Source organism: Squalius cephalus (genome assembly GCF_949319135.1).
Source record: "Squalius cephalus genome assembly, chromosome: 1".
NCBI lineage: Eukaryota > Metazoa > Chordata > Actinopteri > Cypriniformes > Leuciscidae > Squalius > Squalius cephalus.
This window is the reverse complement of record NC_137122.1, coordinates 7628130-7653694: the sequence shown is the minus strand read 5'-3', so window position 1 is coordinate 7653694 and position 25565 is coordinate 7628130. Positions and strand designations below refer to the sequence as shown.

Genomic DNA, 25565 nt, shown 5'->3' with positions numbered 1-25565 from the left:
AGGTCCAAACTCGAGACACGACGCGCTAACTGATAGCGCATGTAAGTCACCCACGCGTTTTACTGAGGCGAGGGCCAGCAGAAAAACGGTTTTGAAAGTGAGGTATTTGAGACCCACAGAGTCTAGCGGCTCGAAGGGAAAAGCTTTAAGGGCCTCCAGGACCAAAGACAGATCCCATATCGGAACCGAAGGTGGCCGCGGAGGGTTCAGCCTCCTGGCGCCTCGCAGGAAACGGGTAACGAGTTTGTTTCTTCCAAGTGCGCGGCCGAGCGCCGAGTCGGCGAATGAAGCAATCGCCGCAACATATACCTTGAGTGTGGAGGGGGACCTGCCCGTGTCCAAGAGCTCTTGGAGGAAGTTCAGAACCTGTGGAACCTCACAGGACTGAGAGTTCAAACTCTTCCCTGTACACCATTTATTAAACACTGACCATTTAGACGCATAGAGCCGCCTCGTCGAGGGGGCTCTGGACTGCGAGATCGTGTTAACTACCCCTTCTGGCAGATCAACGAATATTCGTTGATTACCCACGCATGCAGAGACCAGTGCTCTGGATGGGGATGCAGAATTGACCCTCAGGCTTGAGAGAGAAGGTCTCTCCTCACCGGAATCGGCCACGGGGCTGTGTCTGACATGTTCACCAGCTCCAGGAACCAGGGTTGGTTCTCCCAGTGCGGGGCTATGAGGAGCACTGCGCAGCGCGTTTCCCTGATCTTCGCTAATACCTGAGGCAGCATTGAGATCGGGGGGAAAGCGTACAACGGGACACTGGGCCAAGCCTGGGCCAGTGCGTCCTCGCTCTTCGAAAAGAACCTTTTGCACTGAGCGTTCTCGCTTGTGGCAAAAAGGTCCAATTTCGCTTCGCCGAAGCGGAGCTACAACGTCTGTATCGTCTGGCTGTGTAACGCCTATTCCCCTGGGGGAACATTGTCCCTGGACAGTTTGTCCGGGCCGTCGTTCAGGTGCCCGGGCACGTGCGCGGCTCTCAGCGAGCGCCGCGAGCCCTGAGCCCAGACCAAAAGGCGTTCTTTTAGAGCGCGCAGGGCGACCGCCTGTGACCGCCTGTTCGACCGGAGGGATGTCGTTGTATCCCTTCTCCGCGGCTTTGTCCACTCGGGAGAGAGTAGCTGAAGCTGAAGAGCGGAGCCTGGCCGAAACCGGAGCGTTCCACGCTTTGGAGAGTTCCTCGTGGAGCTCGGGCAGAAAAGGCGCTGGTCTGGACGATGTAGACTGGCGGCGGTTGGGCAGGAAGCATCCATCGAGCCTGTTCGGTGGAGGCACCGCAGGCGGGGACCACTCGAGGCCTAAGCGCTCGACTGCCTTCGTGAGGAGGCGGAGAAGCTCGGCGTCCACACCGGTATGGGTCCTGCCAGACTCTCTTGAAGACGAGGCGGAGCGGAGTGAACCGGACCACTCTTCGCTGTCTGACGCCAGAAGAGAGCAGCTGTCCAGAAGCGCGTCCACTTCCGCTTCATCCTCAGAGGCGACGGCATCGCGGGCCGTAGCCGGTTTTATAGTCTTGATATTGTTTCTTATTCAAAAGTGGTGACGCAAAAGTGGTGACGCAAAAGTGGTGACCCCCCCCCCCAAAAAAAATCAGCACCCCCAACCTAAAACCTCTTCCCGCGCCCCTGCCTGCCCGCACTCTTGAACGACCTCCTCTGCTTCGCCCTCGACCCCGGAGTGGACCTGTCCTCGAACCGACGATGCGGTACTTGTCACCGGAGTGTAACGTTAGTCCTCATCAGAGTCAACAATGTTTTCATCATGGAAACTCTTACATGCAAAACACCGTATATGTTATGACTCTTACACGAAATTCACCTTCATCACAGTGTAACTGATGGTAATGGAAAAACGTGTATCAATGCAACCTAGCTTTGCCTTATAAATATAGCTCGTTACCTATAGCCTAAATATATATAGCTCGTTACCGAATCAAACAAAATATATTTTAAACTTTACCAGTATCGATATGCTAGCTTGATAGTGAGTACTAAAAGCCATCATATTTGTTTATATTCATAGTGATAAAGTTAGGTATTTTATTACATGTGATTCTGACATGATGTCACTGCATGCACTGCGCTCCTTCCTCTCCGCTCGTCTCAGGTAAATAATAAATGCGTCTTCAGCTGAGCCTGAGCGTTTGGCGTCGCGCGTTCATGTGTTTTGGGGGCGTGGCTTTGGAAGGAGCCCAGAAGGGAGGGGGTGGAGTGAATGGAAATAATGACCTGTGTTTACAACAGTCGTGAGAGGTCTACAGACACTCGATTTTTATACTTTCTTTTTCAGAGTACTTACATTTTAATTATGTATTGGTATATAAAGACAGTTTAAACAAATTTGGAATGTTTTTTTTTTTTCTGAACAGGATTACCTACCCTAGCTTTAATCCCAAATTTTTCCCAGACACAAAAATATCCAAATCATGTGTCATTAGTATCCCTTTGAAACAATCAGTCATAATTTTTAGAAATTTTCATGGAAAAGTGTGTTTTATGATCGGTCACAATTGTGACCGGTGGGATACTGTGTTGTATCAACCATTGGACAGACTGAATATAGGTCTATTTGACCTGTGCAGTGTGTTTGTGTGTGTTTGTGTGTGTGTGTGTGTGGGTTTGAGTGACTAATAAATTTGGTTAGATTATTTTTCAGAAACTGCCCTTATAACTGCCAAATTTCATAACATGTTTCCGTACTGTCGCCTGTCAGTGGCAAAGAGAGCAGAATAATAAGAAAATGTACAGATACAATATAATATCAATGTCAATGCAACTTTGGTGAATGGCCTCTAATACTGTAAACCAACTCTAAAGGATAAGATATGTGTTTATTGCTTTGTTTATTGATATTGTTTTTGCTGACTTTGTTGTGTTGTTTGTTCATTCTCATGAGCTTTATACATTTTTTAACAACTACAGTAAAGAAATGGCTTTTATTGAAACAATATTTGAGTTTATCTTTTTAGATAATTTTTTAGATAAGACTAAGTTTTAAACTGTCAAATGAACATGTTTTAACATGCTTCTCACTTTACAGAGTCCCCCGCCTATAGGGCATGTTTTAAAATTTGATATACTAAGTAAAAAAAGATAAATAAATTAAGAATAATAAGATAATAAGTATAATAAGAAAAAAAAGTTAAAAAGCCTTTAATTTCATCATGGCGTTATAATTTAAAAACTGGTGACAAGTACACACTGACGCGTTGTGGCTAACAAGCCTTCGTCAGGGTGTATTATTATAGGGTGGCCATCCTGACGAAGGCTTGTAAGCCACAACGCGTCGGTGTGTACTTGTCACCAGTTTTTGTGTATGTGGAGCAAGTGGTGTTTTGCTGTTGTCTCATTAAAGTTGCGTCTTCAGATTCTGTGCTCCTATTGGTTTTTGATTTGATGTTTGTCAAAGAAGTCACACTGCAGGACTGTGTCTCAAAACTTCTGACACTGCCAGAATTTCGTCGAAGGCAAAACTTGATCACAATGGTCATTAATCAGCTTTCGGCGAACATGTCAAACTAGTGATGGAAGACTTGAGATTTTTGCCTTGGATAAAAAGAATCGTTTAGGATTCACAAAAGTTGCCCAAATATTGGCCAAAATCATACAGTGTGAACAAGCTTAACTCTTTCCAACTAACTGATGCAGACAGAGCATGATTCAGGAGACCAAGTTATAATAAAAATGAGCATTTATTGTGTTTATTGAATAATCTTCATCTGACTAGCACAAATTCAACATATGTTATTCAAGCAAAGCAAAAGCAATGGAAACTGCTACAAAACATTATCATTCGCTTATATCTAACTTACTTACTTGTGAAGACAATACAGCACACAACATAAGATAATACAGTAATAGAAAAAAAAAAAACAGAAATCAATACAGATCTTTAAATCATTCACGTCACAATTACATAATCAAATTATTTTCGAAGAATAAAAAAAAAAATGTGGGTAATTAAGTGTGGAAGTGAAGTAAACAATGTAAGGATGTAAATTTAGAGCACTCAGCATACATTTTGAAGTATTACTTTAGTTTAGTACAGCAGGGCTTTAGTAATGCCAGGATCATGGGATCAAATAACAGGGAATACAAATTTTGACCAATTTTCTGCCTAATGTGAATTTCTCCTTCAGTGGGATTGAGTTCGCTCAATTGTTATCCTGTCAGTTTTGTTCCAACCTAGAAAAAGCCCTCATACTGATTGCTTGGAGACATTATTGTCACTTTTATGTATAGTACTTTTAGATATTTATTTATACAATACAGATTGTAGTTTCAGAGTCGCTTTACCGTGATATTCTATACATTATGCAAAGGCCCTTTGCCTTTGAGCATCTGCATTTAGATATAGTTGATTTCCGGAAAGCCACTGAACAATTCAGCTCACTTCTTTTTCCAGAGCTTTCCAACTTGTACACAGTCTCACACCAGAGATTTTTCTGGTCTTGTCTTGTCTTGACAGCAGTGACTTTAAACGTCTCATATGGAGGAATCAGCACCTCTTTCTGTTCAGGATACTTGGAGTATTTGATCACATTAACACCGTTGCAAGTTTTGATTTCAAAACAAGATTTAGTTCCAAAACCCTGTGCTACTTTACGATCAAGAGAGGATGAAGCAAACGAGCCGAAACGAATCTCTGTGCCTGTGACATTCTTATCAAATTCAGCTTTTGTACCACGATATGTTGACTTGCATTCCTTTTGTTTTTTAGTCAATATCTGTATTGCATCTGTTATCAAAAATTGAAGTGAATACCATTTGAATGTCCGGTTTCTGTAGTTTTGTTTACCATTATAAACAGCCGTATCAAAATTGCTATATATGCTAGAATTAAGGTTAGTGTACACATACAAGGCAATAGAATGATTCTTTGTCAGTTTATCTTCTGGCGCTCTGGCATTCATTTCACCTTCTTGCCAAGCCTTTTCAAATTCAGCTGAGTTATTGATTTCCTTCTTTAGATATTTATTCCTCACCAAATATGCCATTTTTTTTCCACAGGCCATATATTGATCATCAACTGAATTCGGTGCCATATCTAATGGATATATCTGTCCTTCAACAGCAGCAGCAGCAGCTCTGTGATCCTGCAAAAAACATGAATCATAATGATCACATCATCAGCATTCATGTCTGTAATATTCAAACTAGAACACAAGCTTACCTGTCCTAGAGCAGCTAAAATGAGAAGAAGAGCTTCAATGATGAGCAGCATTTTGATTCAGTCAAATCCTTCAGATGATCTAGTAGATCTAGTGGAGGGCGGATGATGAAAGACAATGAGAACAGTATTTCACAAAATCTCCAAGAGGAATATGTACAGATTTACACACTAAAAATGTTACACAATAAAGTTTTACCCTGGTGTCCTTGGAATGTTCTGCTAGATAGCAAACCATTTGAAAATAATGAATGAAGGAATTAATCAGTGAATTTATAAAACAAGAATAATACATTTAATCCCTTGAAATCTTTTAAAATACCCTCTTGCCATCCAGAGGCTTGCATTCTGCAAGTGAACGGTGCCTTGTGGTGTCATCCCAAAAAGGCACAATATCACTTGACTTTTCCAAGCTGGTGGAATGACCTGCCTAACTCAAACTGAGCTGCTAATGTTTTAGCCATTGTCAAGAAACTGCTGAAGACGCATCTCTTTTGTTAACACTTGACCCATTAACACTTACTATTCTATATCTATTATATACACCACTCACAAAAGGTTAGGGATATTCGACTTTCGTTTCGTGTGAAATTTATAGAAAATTAAAAAAGTTCATGCTACAGTGATATTATATCATGAAAGTAGGGCATTTAAGTAGAAATGCTAAATTAAGTTCACGTGCAAAGGTTGCATTTTAGGGGCATTCTGAAATTTCACCTGAAAATCGCATATCCCTAACTTTTTGTAATTAGTATATATATAGAAACGTTGCTACATGTACTGTAACTGAGTCTGAATGTCCTACTGTTAGTTTGATTGCTTATATTGCTCTTCTCATTTGTAAGTCAATCTAGATAAAAGTGTCTGCTAAATGATTAAATGTAAATGTAAATGTAAATTACCTTGGAATATGGTAAAAAAAATTTGTAAGGTTCTTCAGTTGCTCAGGAACATTGATGAGAGAAGATCAGAAAAGTCATCCAGTCTGGCGACAACAGCAGTATAAAACATAAACATATGATTTCATCTAAGGCTGTGTCTGAAGTCAGTTGTAGTTCTTGTGTTTCTGCTCGTCTCTTTTTCTGTCCTCTTCTTTCCTTCAGTGATTCTGCTTGTTAAACAGGCTTATTAAGGCTGAGATGACTCCATATTTAATATACACAGGTTTTGTGGCTCAGATGAGCTCCAGTTCTGGTTTATTTCTTTGCTCTTGGCTGGCATGTGGCATTGCTATGGCCTGCTTGTGGCCCAGATCTGGCAAACAGGAGCGGTCCGCCCAAGGGCCGTCATTCCACGCTGCATGCGGGCCAGATCATCTTTCCACAAGTGCCGGACCTGGGCCGAAACAATGTTGCTATGTGGGTCATACGTTTCATATCATACGTCCATATCTATACAAACGTACATAAAGTACATTTTCTATCTTTGAAAATGACATACTATTACGTACGTATTAACAATGAGACCAGGCTGGTATGGACCTTGGGTTGAAATGCAATGCTTAAATAATGCTTGGAAAGAACATTTCTTAAAATGGAGATAATGTAGAAACAACTGTATTTGACTTCCTCTTCTTTGTAGAGCATGATGAGATAAGCAAAAGTTTTGAAATTTAGGTTCTTGAACTTAATGTTTCTTAACCAACCACAGAGATTATCAAGAGGGGCTGCTTAGATGAGGTGTATCCTCCAATGTTACTGTCTAATGCATTAAAGCACGTTCAGCACTTCCACATTGAGCAATTTACAATCACTAATCTGCCTATAAGACACATGCTGTGAAACACACATGCACAACATAAAACACAGGCTACATTCTTAATAACCAAAAAAAATAAAAAATGTTCTGGGATTGTTCAACAGTACTAACATTCACAGAACGTGCATGAATCAATAAAAAATTTTACATGGGTTTTAGTAAAAGTGAAATAACAAATAAATGTAAATGTAAATGTGAAAAAGTCAAACCTGAGGAAATCTGTGTTCCAAACAGCAAACAGTTTTTCTGCTGGATAGTTTATAAGAGATGTGTCTTGTTTTCTTGAATTATTTTGCTGTATTCTTTTACCACGACATTGTGGGCTTATATATGTGTACTCATGTGACGTAAGATGTATGCCAGCCAATCAGGATCTGCATGTTACTGAGACATCATATGTCTACTTTCTCTTTCCAGTAAATTGCATAACTTTCAGGAAAAACTAAAACAAACAAACACAGTATTGGTCTGGGTGGGAGAGTGGGAGGCAGGATTGTGACTGGAAATGAACATGAATGTCTTATTTGATCTTGAGATGTCTCAAGACACATACTCTGTGTATTAGCAGATGACTGTTGGATGTTAACTGAATGCATGATTTGTCATTGTTATATCCTATAGCTATACATTATTGTCATTTTGAAGGATGTGCATCAGTTGAATCAGCTCACTCATAATATTCCCCCGCCCGCAGGTTGAAGACTTTCAGAAGTGACGGAGACTCACTTGTGCTGCTTCTTTTTTGAGGTTCAGTTTGTAGTTATACAAACCGTCCTTCTTCTGTCATTTACATTGTTGTCTTCTTCAAGCACTCTTGCTCTTCTTCACTGTAGTCTTCGTCTGTCTGATGGTTTCAAAAAGGTTCTCTTCCCCCTCATGGTTGGTTAAGAAACATTAAGTTCAGGAAACTAACTTTCACAACTTTTGCCCATCTCGCCCAGTTCTTCTTCTTCTTCTTCTTCTTCAAAAAGTGGAAGTCAAATACAAGTTTCAAGTATTGCAGGTTCTTTCCAAGCAGTATTCAAACATCTTTATATGGCATTAACTTAAAAGCAAGCAAAATAACATTTATTTGATAATGGTTTCTTTTGAATAGCAATATCAACATCAATATCCAAAACACGTTTATCAGCTGGAGAAAATAGTTCTGAAAGTAATTCCAACAATATTGTTTCTCTGTGCCGTTATCATTAAAACTGTGAAGTGAACTCAGCTATTCTTTATTTAGAACAATTTTAAGAACTATATCTTTATCGTTATCTTTGTAGTTATCATTCTTGGTGTGAACGGGCCTTAATACTGTTCTTGCAATATGACATGGACAAAACATCAATAATAAAAAAACAAACACCAATGACACTCAATTTCATCAACCAATACACCTTAATAAATACAGCACCATAATATGTCCATATATATATAGTCTGATTTTAAAACTGCATTCACTGTGATTATGTAATTAGATCATTGACATGTTACAGTTTTAATATGTACAAAAACCGACAATGAAAAAAAGTCTCTGTCAAACTGTATTCATATTTATTTATATTAACATTTATGTATAGATTTAAAATGTCTCACGTGGCTCATTATAGGCTCACTGTAAAGTATTTCTCAGTATCTGTTCTAGTATGTTTTAATAATGTTGGCACTTTCCAATTGGGCCGATGTGCACTATAATTTCCTATTATCACTGTAAAGCTGCTTTGAAACAGTCTGTATTGTTAAAGGGGTCATATGATGGTTCTAAAAAGAACATTATTTTGTATATTTGGGTAAATGCAATGTGTTTACGTGGTTTTAGGTAAAAAAAAAAAAAACTTCTGTGAGAGCACCCTCTCAAAATGAGGCACGCTCCCCCTTAGAAGTGGAACCTATTCGTTGAATTGAGTCTTCTCTCTGTGTGGAGATCCCGAAGGTGTTCAATCACTTCAGTGCTTCTTTCCTGCTGATGGGTTGGACCGAGGGCTGTCTCCTCCACCTCAAAATGTTGTTGTTGTATTGACGCACATTATGATGCAGTGGATACAAATCCGTGGGAAGCACGACTTGATTGTCAGGTTACTGAGGGGAGCAAGGAGACAGAACCAGCTCTTTACCCTCTTGGGACTTATATCTGGCACTGCAGAGACCTCCCTTGAGCCCTGCAGGCAGTGAGTTAAAAATCCTGTTTCAGAGAAACAGTTCTCCTGCTTGTTTGGTCTCTCTCTAGAGGGTAGGGACTTGCACGCATTTTCGGTCAACAAATCGTGCCTGGAATTCGGGCTGGCTAACTCTCAGCAAATCTGAGACCCGGCCTGGATATGTGCCCATGGTTCCTGCATCTAATCACATAATACACTGAGGAATGAGCACTGCTTTTAAATGAACATTTCTTTAAAACAAAATTGATTTGACAGAATTTCATTTTCTTATTGGCATAAACAGGCTTTACTCCCTTGAAACTTAAACTGGAATGTCACTGCCACTTCCCGAACAGGCAAACAGGCAACACGCACACATCACTTGTGAAGTAAAATTGAAAATCGAGGATGCAGTGCATCGTGATACTTTACTTTACTCTATACTTTATTGTCAGACTGAAGTCTGAAATGTTTCTTACATGACAGTATCCATGTTTACCACAACATTTAACATACATTCAACATTGACATTCACTCAAACACTTATCCATCAACCCCACCATCCCAATACTCTTAATCTCTGATTAGGTTTTCGGTGATGCATTGTGGTATCATATTGAACCGAACCGTGAGAGCAGTGTAGGTTCACACCCCTAGTTTTAATGTGACCATATATTTTCAACAAGACACACCAAGCGTTGCGAATTCAGCATTTATTATTATAACAGCCTGACGTCTGAATGACATGACGTGTTTCAACTCTGGGGTTTTCAAACCGAGAGGAATCATTTTAATTGCCCAACCAATTTTCCATAACGAGCTAAAATACTCTAAACCGCTTCATCAGAGATAAACGGAGGTAAGTTTGACAACATCACCTTTTTCGAGAGGTTAGACAAGGTATACAGAGTGATGTTGTTACAGCCTAGCAGCCAATGAGAGCAAACCTGTCCACCAATGAATGCTGTTATTATATGTTGTTTACAGTACAACATGTTCCAGGAACAACATCATGTCTAACTTCTGTTTCTGTTTCTGTTTCTGTTTGTTTATTTATATAGCACTATTAAAACACAACCAGAGTTGAACCAAAGTGCTTTACATACAGATTCCAATGAGGAATAAAAATAACAACATACCTAGACCAGTCAATAAATAACATATAGAATTTCACATCTACTCATTATAGGCTAACGACATCAGATGCGATTTACACAAATGCTTAAAAATCGACAGCGATTTTGCAGACCTGATAGATAGCGGCAGCTCATTCCACTGTCTCGGCCCTGTTACCGCAAACGCCCGGTCACCCTTATGAAGGCGTTTTGTTCTAGGCACTATCAATAGTTCCTGATTCTCTGAGCGTAGTGTTCTGGAGGGGGTATACAAAGTTAAGAGATTCGCCAAATATGGTGGGGCCTGATTATTTAGCGATTTATATACAAACAGTAAAATTTTGTATCTTATTCTGTACTGTACTGGAAGCCAATTTAGAGACTCCAGTGCAGGTGTGATCGACTCATATTTCTTTATCCTCATTAAAAGCCTCAACCGCCGCATTTTGGACCGATTGCAGTCAAGACAGAGATGCGGCGGTGATGCCACAATACAACGAATTACAAAAGTCGAGCCTTGAGAAGATAAAAGTGTGGATAACTCTTTAAAAGTCTGTATTTGATAGAAATGGTTTTGTTTTAGCTAATAGACGCAGATTGTAAAAACAAGCCCGAACCACAGAATTAATTTGCTTGTCCATTTTTAGGTTATTGTCGATAAAAAAGCCTAAATCTCTGACTGTAGATTTCGTGTAAGATGCTAGAGGACTTGAATCTAATATAGTTTCTGCGGATTTATTTTGATGGCCAAATATAATAACCTCTGTTTTGTCCTCATTTAACATTAAAAAGTTTTTAGCCATCCTGTTTTTGACGTCCTTTAAACACTCTAAAAGTGACTCGAATGAACTGGTAGAGCTGAGTGGTAGATACATTTGCGTGTCGTCGGCGTAACAATGAAATTACACTCCATACTTTCTAAAAATGCTTCCCAAAGGGAGCAAATATAATGAGAATAGTATTGGAGAAAGGATAGACCCTTGCAGGACCCCCCACGGAAGGTTTTTTTTTCCTGAGGTCCTATTATTATAGTTAACTGAAAAACATCTACCACTCAAGTAGGACTGAAACCATTTCAAAACTGTGCCTTTTAAACCTACTGAGTGTTCGAGACGGGAAATAAGGATGTCATGGTCAATCATGTCGAAAGCTGCGCTTAGATCAAGCAGCACTAAAACAACATCATCTCCTTTGTCTAAGGCCAAAAAGATGTCACTTAACACTTTCAGTAGCGCCGACTCTGTGCTGTGGGCAGTTTTAAACCCTGATTGGAACATTTCTCCTATTACATTTTTATTTAGAAATGATAGTAGTTGCTGCAACACAACTTTTTCAAAAATTTTAGAAACGAATGAAATCTGAGAGATTGGCCTGTAATTTTTCATATCATCCTGGCCCAAGTTTGGCCGCTTCAACAGCGGTGTCACCACAGCATGTTTAAACTCTTGAGGATATGTCCCACTGGACAGGCTCTTATTAAACAAATGTGCGAAACTCAGTGCTACACAGTCAAAGGTCTGCTTTAACAAACGACTAGGCATCAGGTCATTTGCACAGCAAGTTGGTTTCAGTTTTTGTACAATATCCTCCAAAATTGTCAAGGTAATAGGTTCAAAGGCACCCCATTTAGCAGTGCAGGCAGAATAGTTAGATGGATCTGTATTTACCAAAGGAATCTGGGAGCGTTGATTAACAATTTTTTGGCTGAAGAAATTAAGAAAGTCCTCACAGGAAATAAGTGAGGGCTTTTGATGTATGTTATTTAAAGGTTGCATTACAGAGTTAATAATAGAAAATAGGAGTTTTGAGTTATTACTATTGGCCCTAATTATATTGGAGAAGTAAGTATTTTTGGCCTTGGTTACAGATTTTTGATAACTAAATAGAGCGCCTCTAAGAACGTCATAGTGGACTTGTAGTTTACTCTTTTTCCATTTCCTCTCACTCTGCCTACATTGCTTTCTGAGGTCCCGAGTGTTATCATTTAACCATGGATTTATTTTTCTTTTATTGCTTGTCAGTCTGAGCGGAGCAATAACGTCTAAAATATCCATGCAGGTTGAGTTTAGTACAGTCCAATGCTCATCAACACTTAAAAGATGAAGCGGGGTTTCCAGCATCAAAATATTGCACTTAGTTTTAAATAGTGCTGCAAAGTCAGTGCTAGAGGTGCTGTTTAGTCTCCTTGACCAACGCCTAGAGTCCTCCTGGGAAACAGGTTTGATGGTAGTAGAAGTCTTGAAGATTATTGGCATATGGTCAGAAAAGTTAGTCTCACAGATATTTACATCGTCTATTTGCAGGTTATGGGTTAAAATTAAGTCTAACATGTGTCCTCGTTTATGGGTAGGGCTTTTAACCCATTGTATTAAATCAAACGACTCTATCAAATTTAGAAATTCACTTGAGAGGGTATCATTTGCACAACAAATATGAACATTAAAATCAACTAGAAGTAAGAAACAGTCATAATTCGTAGACATTGTGCTCAAAAGATCAGAGAATTCCTGAACGAAAGCCTTGTTTGGTTTTGGGGGCCGGTATATTAAAGCCACCGTAACAGGGTTTATAGCTGCGATTTGAAACAGTTGTAGTTCAAAACTCTTCGGTGGTTCGACCGTGAGTGATTGGCATTGAGTGGATTTTTTGTATATAGTCATTAGTCCTCCCCCGCGACCAGACGGGCGAGGAGAATTTATACATACATACATATCCCTCAGGCAACAGTTCAGACAGCGGTAATGAGTCTCCTACCTTAAGCCAGGTTTCCGTTATGAAGAAGAAGTCCAGATCGTTTGTCATAATAAAATCATTTAAAATGAAAGTTTTGTTTACCACAGAGTGGGCATTTGCCAAGGCCAGCTTGGTTGGTATTAAATCTTTAACCGGGCATTTCACATGGCGCAGGCTGCGGAGATTCTTGAGATCCACACCTCTCCCCTTTAAGCGTGGTGGCACGAACCTTCGGGGAACTCCAGGAGAGCTCATCCCCACCGGTTGAATCCAGCCGCACAGTCCCTCCAAGAAGCGTCGCGAGACAAAGCGGCCATGAACACCTGCCTGCAGGAACGATGATATCCATCCCCTGGACATCAGATGGGGTGTCCGCAGTGTCTTCAATTTGACCGCGAAGCCGCCTCGACATCCTCTTTTACGGCGGCGCTTTTTGCGTGGCGCGTCGTATACCGGGTGCCAAAGATAGCTGGGGACGCTGGCCAGGAAGGGAGGGGGATCACGGCCCTCTCCTGTACAATCCGCTGTCAGCGCATCATTCAAAGTTGACTTGATGGACAGAAGTTGGTCCCGGTCATAAGACAAGAGTCCACAGATTTGTTTGGTAAAACAAGTTAAGCACAGTAAAAACAACACACCAACATATCCCCCAGACAGACGGCTAGCCACACACATCGGCGCCATCTTGAATCTTGGAAAAAAAAAATTGTTTGATAACTTGGCAAAATCACTTTTAGTCACTGTGTACATATCAGTAGATGTGCTGGAAATGTTACATACAAATAATGACACAGTGTATGGGAGCAGTTAGTCTGTTTTTCTATTTGAACTCCATGAGATGACGCATAGGAACACTCTGTTGCTGTTTATGGTCAGGGACTATTTTTTTCTAGCGGAAGGAAGGCTTTTAGTGATTTTACTTCATAAAAGATGCATTGATACATATTTTTTGGCTTAAATATTTTTTATTGTGTGGTAACCATTTTATAAAAAAACAATAAGGTACTGGAGGCATGTGCTGTATCGTTACTCCGGTTACTCCGCTTCACGTCATGCCTAACAACACCCTTCAGTTGTGACTTATTCACAATACTCGAGTACCTTATTGCTTTAATAAAACGGTACATATGCATATGCGCTTTATATGCGTCCCCGAATGCACTTTATTGGAAACCCAAACAAGCAGTACATGCAGAGACTGAGACTGTGTGGATCGAGCAGCATTTATTATAATTAATGAAGCAGCTCTGAGTAACATGTAGTCACTGATAAGCCATGGGGCTCTCACGCCAAACATCATGTTCTCACGCAGTGAAAAATCCATCGTAGAGCAATGAGGACACAACAGATAAGACAGATAAGACAGAGCAGTTAATATTGAAGTGAAATAAGGTTTTATACTGTATGTAGCACCTCACTTTAAGCAGCATGTGAACCGATCATCTCTTCTAGTTATAGCACGTAATAAACATGAATGAACATCAGAAGGTTTGTTGTTTCAACCGCAGAAAGACGTCAATGCACACCATATTTTAAGTTTGAGTACACTGACATATAACTCTCCTGTGTGTTTTTCAGACAAAAAGCAGTGTTATGATTGGTCAGATTGCCCTCACAATAGTACCATTACATATTATGATTTCAAATTTCATTGTCAAAACTAGCGGTTGTAGATAGGCACACGACGATGAAGATGAAAGTCATCTTATAGTCATCAAATGATAGTAATTTGAAAGTCATCAAATAAACATATTTAATATATAATACAAAAGGCAAACATAGATCCAAACAGGTTAAGCACAACCACACATATTCTTAGACGAAACTAAGAACTGAAACACAGGAACTTACTGTAAATACAAGAGACAAACAAGGTCATTTAGGTAACAAGGTAATAACAAAAAAAGGTAATAACTTTAGCTGGAGAATAACTTTATTCTAGAGCTGCTGTAAAGCCAAAACAATCTCTGTAAAATGTCCTATTATCACTGTAAAGCTCATTTGAAATAATCTATATTGTTAAAAGTGCTATATAAATGTAAATGACAAATGGTGCAAACTGAAAACAAAGTCCATCTGATGTGTGTGTGACAGTCGCAGCACTTCTGGGTTTTTTTCTGGTTAATCATCATGGATCGTAAATTGATTTGATGAAACCTCAACTACTCGAATCTTGACAGCACTACAGCTTTCTATGTGGTCTCCTCACCAATCAGAGGCCAAGAGTGTTTGAGGTTTTTTTTTTTTCAAAATATATATATTGCTTTAGAAGGAGGAGGGATGTTTCTTATTTCAGCTCTCCCACTGTTGCCATCTTCTCATTTTGAGGCTGCTTATTCCACCGCTTTTATGGGTACTGTTGGTATCCAATTACAAGGTTTCTTGAATTTTAATGTTTGATTTGTGATTTATTTATTTATGTATTTTTTTCACTTATTAATCAAATAACAAGACAGATGAGGACAATCTTGAGTAACTAGTTTCAGTAGTTCAGAAGAGCAACAGAAGCCCATGATTAATAAAACAAAATACATAAAAAGGTAAACACTTGTTTTTCGCAACAGCACGTAACACATTGAATTAAAACATTAAGTAGAAAGACTAAAACTGTTTTTTGTTTTTTTAACACTCAAAAAAAAAAAAAAAACTTTTTTGCTTAACTTTTACAGTGTAAATGAAATCTGTTTGTAATATATGAAATTATCTGCTCTTCTGAAGACTTGGATTAAACTGCTCAAATACTATAGATTACTTGTACAATGTTTTTATGAACGTCAAAGTTTTGGGTGGATAGCAGAAATCTCTGATGTGTCATTAAAAATATAGTTCTGTCAGGTCCATTAAGTCAAGAACACACAGACAATAAAAATAAAGAATTTTTATAGAATAGATTGCAAACAAGTTGATGTTCCTGAATTGAAATTTGGCGGTATGGCTCTGTTCAGGGAGTCCTCTGACCTTTCATGAGCACCATGAAATAGCAGAGAGCCAGAGGACAGCAGCAGCAGCATTAGGGAACGCTCACACAGTTTAGGACTGTGAGAGCTAAAATATCCCCCTGTGAACAGAGCAAGCAACATGACAAAGCAAATGCCACGTTATGCATAAGGAGGAGCTGGGGAGGTGGCGGGCAGCAGAAGCGAGCAGCAAGCATGTATGAGCAGACTGAATGTGCTTTAAATAGGGCGCCTTGTTTGAGCTTTGGCCATTGAGCAGCAAGGGGAGTTAACGAGCTAATGCAGCTCAGCTGGAGCAGATCAGCTGATGGGACAGTGTTGTTAGCAAACAGCATTAGCAGCGTCTTGACCATAGATATCATATAAAGGCTAGATGTCTTAAGGCGGAGTCACTTCCGGCATCACCGGCGGCCATCTTAGGACAGGGCTCTGTGAATTAAGGTGAGTGAGCAGCACGCACACAAATCCTCTTATCTCGCTGAAATCTGGACGGATTTACAAACGGTTTGGTTTCTTACAAACGTTATTAACGTGGCTATAATTCTGAATGCTTAAACATTTTGAACATAATTATTCATATGTATGCAGTATAATAGCTACATCTCTGACGTTTATAACAAACCAAACCGTTTGAAAATCGGTAGAAAATTGAGCAAGTTATGGTTATTTAAAAGTACATGCACCATGTTATGAGTGAGCGAGCACCCTGTCTTAAGATGGCCGCCGTGTGCGGATGTCGAGCTCCATTGGCCAGCAGCGCGGACGAGACATCTAGCCTTTATATGATATCTATGGTCTTGACTACCTGGCCTGCCAGAATTGACGCTGACGCTCAATTTTTGGCATTGAGGATGAACGGGAGTCTTATGGGTTTGGAACGACATGATAAATGTAGGTATTTTGTTTGTGTTTACAGTGGCAATCAAGCTCTTGACTGGGCACCAAAGTAAGTACATAACTTCCCAGTCTGGTCAGTGTAAACACATACTGTCAGGTTTATCATGCTAGTTCCAGCAAGTCTGAGACTTGGACCCAAACTGAATATCTTTCTAGAGGCGCACAGCCTGTCCGAGCCAATCTGATTTTGATGCTCCATAACAGATGTAAGTAAGTTTTTAACTACCCTAACAGTCTACTAATACTCGTATTAAGAATCTTGTAGTGGTGTCATTACTGACACCACCGGCCTCTTGCCGTTCTCCCGCGGCCGTCAGCCTCGTCCTGCTTGCCACAGTAAACATGATGAATGTTACCAAAACAATCCTAGGTTTTTATTTAACACCGTGGCTATACTAACAAATAAACAAGCGTCACCTGAACAAAATATTCCGTTACAGTTTAGTAGTAATGATTTCATGAATTTTTTCAACATTTTTTTAGCAACGAATTTGCCAAGCCAAACATGTCTCTGAGCACCATGTAATTATTTTAAGCCACAAAATAAACTTCATTTCATAAAACAAGTATAAGGAACTACGCAAAAAGCATTTAGAACGTCACCAGCATGTTTTATAATTAGCCAAAAATCAAATATAGTGTTTTCTTCATTTTGGTCATTTTAGATGAACTGTTAAAGGTGCATTTTGTAAATTTTAGCCGCATCTAGTGGTGAGGTTGCGAATTGCAACCAACAGAAGTTACGGTGGCCGACAGGAAAAGATGTCGTCCTCTGAGACGGCAGGGAGTAGCCAGTAAGCAATGAGGTTACTTTACAAAGATAAATGAAGAAATTATGTTTACTTAATTGTTCAGTAAAACAATATGTTATTGCTACTTGTTCATCATTGTGTCAGTGTTTTATTCACTGATTTTAGCTAGCTTCTTTGCATGAAGAACAACATAGTGATGAAACGCGCTTGTCCGTTTAGGGCTACTGTAGAAAACATTTCAATGTAAGGGGACCCGTGGTGTATGTAGATAGAAATGTCTTTCTAAGGTAATAAAAACATCGGTTCATATTTTAACGGTTAATAAAAACGGTTCATTAACCACTGAATCACTTCCTCTAAAACAACAACATGTTTATTAGATCCCATACCAACTAAACTATTGAAAGAAGTGCTACCGATAGTGGAAGAGCCTCTCCTCAATATTATTAACTCGTCTTTATCTTTAGGTCATGTTCCAAGAACATTTAAACTGTCAGTTATAAAACCTCTCATTAAGAAACCACAATTAGACCCAAATAACCTAGCAAATTATAGACCCATTTCAAATCTTCCTTTTATGTCTAAAATACTAGAAAAAGTTGTGTCTGCCCAACTGGGCTCTTTCTTGCAAGAAAATGACACCTATGAAAAGTTTCAGTCTGGATTCAGGCCGGACCATAGCACTGAAACTGTGCTCGTTAAAATCACAAATGATTTACTTTTAGCTTCTGACCAAGGCTGTATCTCAATATTAGTTTTACTTGATCTTAGTGCTGCGTTCGATACTATAGATCACACAATACTCTTAGATCGACTACAAAATTATACTGGTGTTCAAGGACAAGCATTAAGCTGGTTCAGATCATACTTATCTGACCGCTACCATTTTGTCTATTTAAATGGAGAAAAATCGATCATAACTCCAGTAAACTATGGAGTGCCGCAGGGATCTGTGTTAGGCCCTCTGTTATTCTCAATATATATGCTGCCACCTGGAAATATTATAAGGAAACATGGAATTAGTTTCCATTGTTATGCTGATGACACTCAAATCTATATTTCATCACGGCCGGATGAAAACGCTAAATTATCCAAATTGACAGAGTGTGTTAAAGATATAAAAGATTGGATGACGCGCAATTTTCTTTTATTAAATCCAGACAAGACAGAGGTACTAATCATCGGTTCAAAAAACCACCCACAAAACCTCTCACAATACAACCTTAACATAGTAGGATGTCCTGTTACTTTATCCGCTACAGTAAAAGACCTGGGTGTTATACTAGACTGCAACCTGTCTTTTGAAAATCATATTTCATATGTTACAAAAAAAGCCTTTTTCCACCTTAGAAACATTGCTAAGCTACGCAATATGCTATCAGTTTCTGATGCAGAAAAGTTAGTTCATGCATTCATGACCTCGAGACTAGATTAATGTAATGCTTTATTAGCCGGTTGTCCTGCATCCTCAATTAACAAGCTACAGTTAGTCCAAAATGCAGCCGCTAGAGTTCTTACTAGATCAAGAAAATATGATCATATAACACCGATTTTATCATCACTGCATTGGTTTCCTATAAAGTTCCGTATTAATTACAAGGTATTGCTACTGACTTATAAAGCCCTAAACGGCTTAGCTCCAGTCTATTTAACGGATCTTCTATCGCCCTATAATCCATCGCGCTCTTTAAGATCACTAAATTCAAGGCTTTTGGTCATACCTAGGATATCCAGATCAACCAAAGGAGGGAGAGCATTTTCACATTTAGCTCCAAAACTCTGGAATAGCCTTCCTGATACTGTTCGTTGCTCAGACTCGCTCTCCCAGTTTAAAACTAGATTAAAGATGCATCTCTTCAGCCAGGCATTTATATAATATTTTTAATCTTACAGTTAAATCCGGTCTCTAGTTCATAAGCGCCAGAGGAGAACTGGCCCCCGACTGAGCCTGGGTTCTCCCAAGGTTTTTTTTTTCTCCATTAGGTCACCTGATGGAGTTTTTCGGTTCCTTGCCACTGTTGCCTTTGGCTTGCTCAGTTGGGGATACTTAATTTAATTAATCAATCAACAATACTATTGATCAGCATTACCAAACGTGGACGTTTTACACTAGAAACTAACACTGATGTACTATTTTATTTAATACTGTGAAGCTGCTTTGATACAATCTGTATTGTGAAAAGCGCTATATAAATAAAGTTGACTTGACTTGACTTGACTTGACTTGACTTCCGCTGAATCTGAATGCTCCACTTTCCCAACCATTTTCTGATTCACAATCTCCTGAATGTGTTTGGTGTCATTGGTGAAGTGTGTCCCCCCATTTTCTGCCACCATCTTCTCTATTTTTCCGATCAGATCTTTGAACTGTGGGGAACTGGCAGACTCATTATCTAAACAGAAGAACCTGTTTCCACAGCTCTGTATGAGGGATTGAAGATCTGGATCACTTTCCTGTAGAAACTCTTCAATGGTTTTATTCTCCTTCTCTAACTGGTCTTTATGGGTGAAGATGATCATGGTGTATTTTAGTATCTGTTCTCCGAACACTTCTTTGAGCTGCTGTATTGTGTTTTTCTCCTCCTCAGTGAATCGACCCACTCTAATGACGATAATGAAAGCGTGTGGTCCAGGAGAGGATAACATTATGCATTTCACTATTTCAGTTTTAATCTCATCTTCACTGAGTTTATTATCATAAAGTCCAGGAGTGTCGACCACCGAGATCTCTTTACCAAAACTCACTGTAATTTCTGACTGACACTGTTTCGTCACAGAGTCTGAAATGGCTGTAGATTTAAACAGGTTTCTGCCGATGATGGTGTTTCCAGTGGCACTTTTCCCACATCCAGTTTTCCCCAGCAGAACCAGTCTGATCTGAATCTGATCTGGATCTTCTGATGAAACTACAACAGAAACATCAAACCACATCAATGCACTGCATAATTAAATCTCAGTATTGTTAATATGACGATGCTCTAAGCATGAGAAATATAAGTGCCTTACACACTCAATGAATAACTTGCATGTACTGAATTAATTTTCAACAGCAAATCATCTTACAGTTGATATCGAGATTGCCCTTGCTGTCACTCCTCCTCATTTGGGCCATGATAAATTTCCCTCCGTTCTTCATCATCATTCCTTCAATCTTCTGCAGTAGTTCTGGGACTTGATCACCATGTTTACACTTGTTATTGAAACAGTGAAAGTTTCCTCCACATTCAGTCACCAGTCGCTTGAGATCCTCATGATCTTGTAGATGTTCATCAATGGTCTGATCCAGATCCTCCAGTTCATCTCCTCGTGTGAACAGAATTATGATGTACTTCTGAACTTCAGGACCTAATAAACCTTTAATATAATCCAGGACCTCCTCCTCATTTCCCACAGGTTCCTCTAGTCTAGAGGAACGGTGAGCAGAACTGCACTGAGTCCTGATGAACATCCCGAGATCAGCTGATCCTTCATCTTCTCCAGCTTCTCTTTATTCAGATCTGGATCCAGTAGATCTGGGCAATCAATCACACACACCTGCTTCTCTCCAATCTGTGTTTTACCCTCACACACTTCAACTTCATGTTTTTTCTTACGTTTGTGGATTTTAAACTTATTTTCTCCCAGTAAAGTGTTTCCAGATGAGCTTTTCCCAGAACCCGTCCTGCCTATCAGAAGAACCCGGATCACCGGATCATCTGGACTGGAGCTGATCTCCGACATCTCTGAAATAAAAATATGAAATAAGACATCAGGTCAGATTAGGGATGGGACGGTATGAACATTTTATATCATGATAATAGTGACCAAAATTATTGTGATTATCAGTATTATCATGGTTTTGTTCAACAATAAACAAAACAAGATGAAAGTGTTCAAAAATAACTGATGCTCACACTGAAAACATTTCAACAAGTTTTATATTTGAAAATCAACAAACAACAAATAAAACCAGCTGCTCTATGCACTTTTTAAAGCAAGATTATATTCTGTGGCATTTCCTTCCTTATAATGACCGTTGTCAATAGCAACGCATTATAACACAGCGCACATCCATGTGTCACAACTGCTCTCTCGTTTCATTCAAATACAACCTGCCGTCTTGTGTCTCCGTTTTTGATTGTATTGAAAATTAAATTAGAGTTGATTTATTTTTTACAGAGTTCGATAATATTGTTGTGATCATCTTGTCTGGACGATTGTTTTGTACGCTGTGCAAAATTAATTTACAAATATGTAAGATTTAAAACATTAATCTCAATTCATGTCCCCGTAATTATGTGGTAAAATACATAAATAAATTGTTGTAATAAGTGTACAATATACATTATTATCCCTTAAATGTCATGTAGCAGCAACTAAATCTACCAATATATACATGAAAGAGTATTTAACTACTTAGGCTACTTTTAAGATGTACGCACACAGTATGAACAAAAATCTGCTAGAAATTGGACCAGATCAGCTACAAAACTGCTGCGGGATTTAGCAACATAGTTGCATGTCTGGGCATGAACACATTTCTTTTTTTTTAATTCAGTTCTCCCAATCTAAACCAAAGAAATTACAGGAATGATAGTCAGGTGATTCAGAAATAATATGTATATCCTAAAGTGCAACAAATTAAATATCCAGCAGAGGGCACCAGCGTCATTAAAGCTTAGCCTTTTAAACGAGGCATTAGTCTAGCAATAAAATAATGATGTAATACGTTAATATAGTTATGAAGTGTGTTTTTTTTTTCTTTTTTTTTTTTTCTGACCTTCACAGAGAAAAAATAATAATACTTTGGACCAACTTTTTTTAAAAAAAATATTAAATTATATTTCTGGTTTACTTCAAATCTTATATTTTGATTTTGATAAAAATATTTATATTCCAAAAAACAAAAATCTTTGTATAATGTAAACAGATGATTTATTATAAAGGCCATACCATAGTTAATCAATATATTTTCTTTAGACATAAACTAAAATGTTAATGTGGGTCAATGTATATTTTTTTGTCTTTTTACAACTTAATTTCACAATAAACAAAATCAATTAGCTCGAATTTTCACTTTTGAAGAATTTTGTTAGTCCGTTTATTCTCAATTCTTCTATGTGGACTGCAATTTGCTTTTAGTTAAACTGAACAACATGGTTTTCAATTAGACCAATATAATAATGCACTTTTAATAAATTACATCTTTTCTATATTTTTTTCAGAGTACAATGATTAAATTATGCCATATTTTTTAATAATGCAGGTCTATGGTCACTATCTGAAAGAGCATGCACAGAGAAGTCCAAATGAAACAATTCCCCATCATAAGTACACATTGATGGCCTAAGACACGAAACAAGCGGTTTGTGTGAGAAAACGAACAGTATTTATATCGTTTTTACCTCTTGTACACATTCGAGATCATGTCCGGCACTTTCCGGCGCTTGCGCAGACTAAGCCAGAACACGCGCACACGAGGAAGCACGCGCGCCCTCAGATCACTTGGACGTGGCTGTGTACAAGAGGTATAAATGATATAAATACTGTTCGTTTTCTCACACAAACCGCTCGTTTACGAAATGTACCGCTCGTAACCGCTTGTAACCGCTCGTCATACGGTACACGAATGTAATTCGATACTCTTGCACTCTGCCAGCTATCCTTCCTTCATTGCCATACGGAGAGGGCAAGTACACGACTGATGACATTTTTGTCTATTGTTTGTATGTGTATACTACCTTTTTAAATTTCTGTTTCAAGGTTGGAAAAACAATCATTAATTATTTGGAGGATTCATTAATTAAAGTAATTAATAGCACAATTGCAACCAACAAATTTAATAGAAGTGGTTGCAACTTTAAATGTAATGGAAATTAAGCATTTTCAATATAACAATATAATAGTATGGAACACTTTTAAGAAAACAAATACACCACACAAACCAGTAATAAATCACACTCTTTATATCAAACATCAAGAGGAATCGGTCAGGGAAACCTGAGAGAACGGTGTAGCTTTTAGCTTTAGGAAGCGGAAGTTCAAAGGTCATCAGTGAGAGTTCGAGTGCAGATCTGCTGGACACAGGTTTATCTGTCTCTAAAAACATGATCTGATCCACGGTCAGTGCAGTTGATGTCTAATCACTCCAACAATATTCTCAGGAAAGTATTAAGCAATAATGGGTCTTAACAATAGATCATTTTGTTTTAAATCTGATTGAGAGTGTTTGTTTCAATTCAATGTCAGTGTCAGATACTTTATTGCTGTGATTGTGTCTACAAACAATATTGTGAAATCATTACTAAACATACATGAAATATACAATATAACAACAACAAATATTAAAGCATTAGAAAAAGGTGTTAATCAATGACTAAAATAATATCCAAAACAATATGTCTGTAATGTAATGTATACTGTAAAATAGACATATCAAGACAAGAACAAAATCAGTATTTGCTTCCCTTTCAGTCGCTCACGTTCGTCGTAAAGTCTCCCATTCCCTCCTTCAGGGAACGAGGGTTACATCAGTAACCGAGACGTTTTCTCCATCACCTCCTTATATTGTCTTGCAAAACAAATACCGAATCATTGCAAAAATAGATAACTATACGATAGAAACATGAGCAAATATCTATAATTTTCTCATTGAATGCTGTTCACTCAGATACACATTTGGAAACTCATTATGTTTTTCCACATTTAAGAATTATAGACTAAGAATAACAACTATAAATAGGAAAAATAGGAGTTATGTAAGAACTAAAAAAGGTGAAATAAATCAAAACGGTTATATTTTAGCTTCTTCAAAGTATCCTGTACTTTACAGAACTGTACAGTTTGCACTGTCTTCATGTCTCCACATGGGATGTGTTTTACTCAATATTGGAGCATGTTGAACACACACGACCGCTGCTTTTCTGTGGTATTTGTTGTGCATTTATAGTTAGTTAGTTAGTAGTTAGTTAGTAGTAGTTTATTTGAACATGTAAAAAAATAAAAAAATATACAAACATGAATACATATATACAATTAAAATTAAAATAACAGCCAAATAAAGTCATGTACTTCTCAGCACAATCTTCCAAAATTATTGTAAATAATTCAAATTAGAAATTCCCATGTTCAAAAGGAGTAGGAAGAAGTTCATAACAAACTTTTCAGGTCCTACCCCATTTCTTTTTTCTTTATCCTTTAGTTAAATACAAAACAATTTGATGCTTCTCTTATACATACATCTTTACATACACCGTATACATCTACCTACCTCTTATACACATAAACCCATGCATTCACATAGATACCGATGCATACATATATGCATATGCACACATTCCCTTTTTTTTTTCATTTTTTTTTTTTTCATCTATCTTCTTCATTGCCATCTATCAAATCAAATAATAACTTCTCCATACTAGACTTAATATATAGACCAATGAACCTGTATACTATACTATCACCTTAAGTCCTTTTCATATTTGTTTAATATATTTAGTTTAAATAGTCTTTTAAAATTACTCATTGTCAAACTTGATTTCATCTCTTCACTGCAGCTGTTCCATACATTAACTCCTTTGTTTGTGATGCAGTGATATTTAGAATTTGTTCTTATAAGTTTCTTTTTCAATACAAATATTCCTCTTAAGTGATATTTGCTCTCTCTCATTTGAAACAACCCTTGTATACTGTTCGATAGCTGGTGATTATTTACTTTATACATAATTTGTGCAGTTTTGAAGTCAACAATATCTCTGAATTTTAGTGCTTTTAACTTAATAAATAGTGGAGTAGTTGGTGCTCTATAGGTGGTTTTATTTACAATTCTTAAGGCTCTCTTTTGTAGGATAAATATTGGTTCAGTGTTGGTTTTGTAAGTGTTTCCCCATACCTCCAGACAGTAAGTAATGTATGGAAGTATGAAGGAACAATACAACATGTACAATGTTTGTTGATTTAATAAGTAATTGATTTTATACAATATAGCAATTGATTTGGATATTTTAGCCTTAATATAATGTATATGTGGCTTCCAACATAATTTTTCATCGATTATTACTCCTAGAAATTTCAGTT

The 25565-nt window shown here is 38.2% G+C and overlaps 1 protein-coding gene and 1 pseudogene across 2 annotated transcripts; both read right to left on the bottom strand.

Moving 5' to 3' along the window:
* Positions 1–3686: 3686 nt before the first annotated feature.
* LOC307166709 (GPI-linked NAD(P)(+)--arginine ADP-ribosyltransferase 1-like) lies at positions 3687–13588 on the bottom strand (the record flags this gene model as incomplete). Its single annotated transcript, XM_079885229.1, has 2 exons — positions 3687–5101; positions 13007–13588. The coding sequence occupies 2 exons, from the start codon at positions 13586–13588 to the stop codon at positions 4298–4300; spliced, it is 1386 nt and encodes a 461-aa protein (XP_079741355.1). The 3' UTR covers positions 3687–4297.
* Positions 13589–17498: 3910 nt separating this feature from the next.
* LOC307166702 (GTPase IMAP family member 8-like) lies at positions 17499–21230 on the bottom strand (annotated as a pseudogene). Its single transcript, XR_013824043.1, has 3 exons — positions 20574–21230; positions 19735–20416; positions 17499–17568 (listed from the first exon to the last, which is right to left on the bottom strand). The product of XR_013824043.1 is annotated as a GTPase IMAP family member 8-like (transcript).
* Positions 21231–25565: the final 4335 nt, after the last annotated feature.